The 5,625-nt window shown below is 37.7% G+C and overlaps 1 protein-coding gene across 1 annotated transcript in view; it reads right to left on the minus strand.

Moving 5' to 3' along the window:
- Positions 1–1,760: 1,760 nt before the first annotated feature.
- The window catches only part of LOC122090646 (mitotic checkpoint protein BUB3.2), an 8,475-nt gene continuing 4,610 nt past the window's right edge, over positions 1,761–5,625 (minus strand). Inside the window, exons 5-9 of the mRNA XM_042660286.1 lie at positions 4,427–4,502; positions 3,334–3,414; positions 2,582–2,660; positions 2,379–2,479; positions 1,761–2,292 (exon numbers count right to left, since the gene is read on the minus strand). Coding sequence (XP_042516220.1) covers positions 2,208–2,292; positions 2,379–2,479; positions 2,582–2,660; positions 3,334–3,414; positions 4,427–4,502 — 422 coding nt within the window. The 3' untranslated portion in view covers positions 1,761–2,207. The remainder of the gene's footprint in view (positions 2,293–2,378; positions 2,480–2,581; positions 2,661–3,333; positions 3,415–4,426; positions 4,503–5,625) is intronic.

Raw genomic sequence — 5,625 nt, forward strand, 5'->3', positions numbered from 1 at the left:
AAAAAAAAAAAAAAAGACGGAACAAAATGAAAATTCCGTTGTCATTGTTTTACCCTTATTGCATGTGATAAGTCTATGAAATTAGAAATATAATTGGTGCCATCTCTCAAAGGCTCAGCAAAATTGCAGTCCTTTGAATTTTTTGCCCTACTCATCACTATGAATGACTGTATCTGGACAACAGTTATAAGTATCAGTCTTGGCTGATACGGATTGGGTTATATTGGTTCATATTAGACCAATTTGGCTGGCCTGATCCGTTTTTGGGCCAATGCACCTGATATGTGTCAACTTGGCTCCAATGATACTGATATGTATTGATGCACTGATACGCGATACTGATACTTGGCCATAATCTAAACACATGATGAGCAAGAAACATGTAACGAAAGATTTGTAGGGTGGTGAAACATTAATATTCATGACATGATTAACGCAGAGATGAAGAATATGGGCAGGCGTTATCAATCCTTTCACTAGTCGGTATTACTAAACAGAAGTTTTTTTTTTTTGGGCATCAGAATTGTCATATAAAGAAGTAAGATGGTAAAAATTGCTACAAGAAAATTATTTACTAATTTTTGCGGGGTTAATTTTGCCCTTTTTTATGTTTTAATTGACATTTGTTAACCGCCTTGAAATTCAAGAATTCAATTGTATCCCTCATCAATGTATTTGAGAGACGTGTAAAAAGAGAGAAGCAATGAAAGCGGGATTAAAACAAAAAAAAAAAACAAAAAAAGACAAAGGAAGTGCTCCATGAGGAATAGGGTTGTCTAATTTTCATAAAAATAATTAAAAAATGCTTCTTCTTCCTTGCATCATTCTATGGGTGCAAGCCCAAACCAGTTTTTAAAACTCACCTCTTTTTTTATGAAAAGGAAAATATTGCTAAGGAGCTACATAAAAAAGGAGTCTTAATAGATCAATCTACCTTTTTTTCTTTGGTGGCAGGGCGTAGAAATATGAGTCCCTTTTTTTTTTTGGGTAAAGAATAGATCAGTCCAATTGACATCATACTAAAGGTTGTTCATACGTGCAGAAATTCAGGAATTGCCTCCTATAAATGCTTTAAGAGGTTTAAAAAGAAAAAAAAAACGCATAAAAAGTGAGTGGAAGGACTTTGGAATCGAGAGGACATAGCAGAGGCATAAGAAAATTAAAAATGGCACGCATTGATGTCCAAAATGCTCATCTTTAAAAACTAAATTCTATCAATATCTAACCCCAACAATTATTGCTTACCCCAATTGGTGAGGTTTTGTGAAAACACCAAGAGGGCATGAGTTCAAGTCTCGTGACTACTGCCTTCCAAAACCCCCCTCTCCTTCTATGGTATATCTATCTAAAAATATATATATTTATCCAAGCGCCACATTAAGGGACCAATTGCCCCAACTGTGGAACATTTTTTTTGAAGTGGATGAAGTTGTTGACTTGTTAAACTAGCTATATTGGTATAACTTCAGAAACCCAGCTAAAACAAAGATTCAACATTGCATAAAGAAGAGGATTCATTTCTCCATGCCCAGATCCAGACCTGAGTAAACGATATCTCAGGAGCAACACATTAGGCTGCATCTAAAGCAGCCATCAGCTCATCAATGGCCATCTGTTCTTTGAAAAGAAACACGTTAAGCCAGAAGTTATTGCTAGTTCAACTCAGAAGGATCACCAAAAGTCTTCCCAAAATCTGCATGTGCGAAGGGGAAGACCAAGCAAATAGATCCAATTAGTTTATTTACAAAGTGGGCAAGATCTTACAATGAAATAATTAAGTGGCTTAATTGAGCAGCTATACGTCCACTCAGTGGAAAACCAATTCTCATCAGTAAATGACATTCAGCAACTGGTTGGAAGAATTGAATAACTAGTCCAAGAACATGGTAGAACTGGAGATAATTTCATCTACCTACTGCAGGAACATTAGAGGAAAAAGACCAATAGACTGTAGGTTTACAATACAGGTCCCGCTTACCTACCGCAGGTACATAGGCATTTCATCTACCAGTTAAGCCATGGTTGGGAGGCCAAACAAAAAGGTGACCTGACCTGGAACAAAAAATCTGTTTCCCAGGCTAAATTTCATCACTCTTTGCTAGCAAGGAACAACCAAACAAAGCCATACATCAATTACCCAATAGAGGTGAAGGATAGATGTTCAATAGACCTATTGAACAGAAGGAAACCTGCCTCTACACCATGGGTTATGCTGGAGCAGGATACACTTTTGGCTTTGGCTTGACCTCCACTTCATTTACACTACGGACAAAGATGGCATCTGGTTCATGACTGCAAAAGATTGATATATGGGTGAGCGCATGTGAATAGGTGAAAAAGAGGATGAAAGTTGGAAAAAGTTTCACAATAAATCGTACAGGATATCTCCCTCTTCATATGTGTAACTAGAGGCCACAGCTAATAGACGACCATCTCTGCTGAAGGATAATGCTGCAATGCTTGTAGGATATTTTGAGTACTGGGTAAGGAAAGGAAAAAGAGCAGATGTAGTTAATGTGTGATCCCCAGATGGCATAGAAAAGGAAAAGGAAATATACCCAGAAACAGGTTGCAATGGTACCTGATATAGTCTCTTCTTGTTGTTGCCATCCCACACGTTAACATACCCATCGCAACCACCAGTAGCAAAAGTACCATAGCTGCCAAAGGGGAACAAAGGAGCATGAGGATAAAATATGAGAGAATAAGTAGTCAATAATAGAAGGAACCTAGGTTGGCTGTCAAGGACTGGCAGCCAACTCTCTTATATGGCAGGCTGAATTGGCCATTCTAATGATCGGATAGATAGGTAACTTGGATTGTCCACTAATCAAGTTTCATGCCCATCTCAAAAATTTGGCCAGTCAGTTTTAATATTTTCTTTGTGTTTATTGCAATCCAACTTTCTTCAAAACTATTCTTTTTGTTTTGCAAATTTTTTCACAGCTTCATTCCACCATGTGTTAGTATGTGTGAGTTGAAAATTGAAAGAAAGTTGACATGGAGAACATATTCACAAAGTTTGGAGCCAATCAAGCACAAGGCAGATATAGACAATCATCTAGGACCGGCATCCTTCACCAGATCAAATTACTTCTGATTGATTTGACATTAAGCCTTCCAATCAATGTATATTCGAGGCCCTTGACTTATTCTATAGCTGCTTTCTAGTTTCAAAAGTCCAGAACAATGAAAAAATAATTGGGCACCTGCTCAATGAGTACCACTGCCCAATACCATAGTTCCTCCAATGAATAAATGAAAGGGGGGGTGGGAGTGGGGGGTGGGGGGTGTGGGGACACAATTAAAAGAAAAAACAAAGCAAATTCTTACATAGGATGAAATGCAATGGCATTGACAGGATAGACCGTGTCTCTTCCAGCCTCTGATTTTCGATGGCACTTGAAAGCATATCTGCATGAATTTTATCCCATCAACCAAAAAGTACAAGAAAATATCATAAAAATGAAACAGCAGACAATGTGCACCAAGGTCTTAACATGGGATTGTAACTTTGATCAGCCATTGCCCATCCCAATCTGAACCGGATCCGGATTGTCCAATTCAATCCTGATCATGGTTCTAAAACTCAGATTGGATCGGTCAGCATTAGCCAGATCGGATCGGTATCAGCCTTGACTGATCCCCAATCCTGACCGATCTGACACCGTATTAAGGCATAAGGGTAAAATGGTATAAAATTCTGTCCAATCCAGGACAATCCGGATCGGTATCGGATCAGTATCGACCTTGACAAATCCCAAGTTCTAAAACCTTGATCCTAATTAAAAACAGGTCAAAAGTCGCAACTATGAAGAGAATTTTTCACATAATTTTGGTATGAGTATCAAATTGCAAAAGTGGTTGCATCCACCTGATCCAAACCTGATACTTGAAAAACCATGATGTGCACTAGTATACAAAGCTTTTGCTAACATCTTCATTTTAGTAGTGCCCTCATGCAGAGAACAAGCTAAGTTTTTGGAAACCTTTGGCTATGTTTGGTAACCAAGAAAAGAAAAGAAAAGAAAATAATACAAAAAATATAATAAGACAAAAGATAATGATTACACAATGATTTTTTATGTGTCTATCTCTCTCCTCAAATTCAAAATTTTTTGAATTTTTTTCTTTTCTTTTCTTCTCTTGGCTACCAAACATAGCCTTAAAGATTTATAAAGATCACCTCTACAAATATTACTTTGACTGGGTATGAAAGACTAATAAGTTGGAGCGAAATGAGCTCAAATTTTAATCATTATCATCCGCAGTTTTAAAGAGCAAGATAAAGAGTTCAAAAGCAGGGTTCCAAAATGATCCCAATAACATAGAAGTTTGCAGAAGGCCCATGCAATATCCATGTAAATCCAATCTTTTGCATGGTGCAAAATCCTGCAAACACTTTTCCTCAGAATGAAGAACTTACTTCTTCGCTTGACCAGCCTCAGATAGATCAAAGAACTCCATTGCAACCCGACCTTCCACAGAACTAAGAGCAAAACCTGTAAAAAAACATTTTAGGTTTGGGAAAAGTATTCAACTATGATAGTAAGAGCAAGAAATGACTGAAGCAGACAAATGAAGAAGTCCTTATCTACATACTTTAAACTGCACTTGCAGAATTAAAGGTTGCAACTTGCAACTATGAATGGGTTGGGTTTACAGAGGATCACAGAGCATGTCCTCTTACACAATACCTAGAGTTTGATTGCGATTTCCTTAACAAACCCAACCCAATTTGAACAGTCTCACAAGCTGCACCCTGTCTGTCACTCAACATTATGCATCAAAATTTGACAAGTGACCCATTTTCCTGTCAGGATACCTTAAAACTTCTTCCTTCATGTCACAGTTCCTCTCCACCATCATGACACTATCTTTGCCTAAAACGGCACCTTTTGTCATGTTCTTCAACCTCACACTAGGGCATAAATAGGGCCCAATATTGAGGAGAACTTCTTACTAAGATTCATTAATGACTGTTTTGCATGCATCTGCTGCAATTGGCCGAACACAGTTAGAGATGTAAATGGAGCAGATTATGATTGGATGTGGCACTATCCGACTTCAAATTAGGTTATCATCTATTCGAGTCCACTGGAAATTTATAAGGGGTAATCAAATCTTCTCTGCCGGAGAGGTGGGGAATAAATAAATTTGTTATCAAACGTGAATTCAGAAAATATTTCAGATAACCAGTTAAACATCCAATTCGAATTCAATTCAGACTAATCTCATCTGAAGTCCACCCAACTATTTAACAAAAGAAAAAAAAAATAGAGGAGTAAACAAGTTAGCCTAGGGTTCATTCAATTAGTTGAATCCACAAACAAAAAGACTTACAGTTGTTATTTCTACTGAAACCTCTATGTGTGTGTGTGTGTGTGTGTGTGTGGAGCAAGTAAAACAGGATCTATCTTTCTTGGACAGATCGGGAGCTCAATGCTCAACCCAAGCAGTCCAGATTTAGGAGTAAGTGATGACCAAGAGAGCACCGATCTGTATCAATTTTTGCTGAATTCTTTGAAGGAAAAGAGTTAGAACAAAACAATCAATGTCGATTCACTTGATTGCATTTACTTTTTTATGCCCTTTTTTTTTTTTTGGGGGGGGGGGGGGGTTGTA

Source organism: Macadamia integrifolia, chromosome 10 (assembly GCF_013358625.1).
Source record: "Macadamia integrifolia cultivar HAES 741 chromosome 10, SCU_Mint_v3, whole genome shotgun sequence".
NCBI lineage: Eukaryota > Viridiplantae > Streptophyta > Magnoliopsida > Proteales > Proteaceae > Macadamia > Macadamia integrifolia.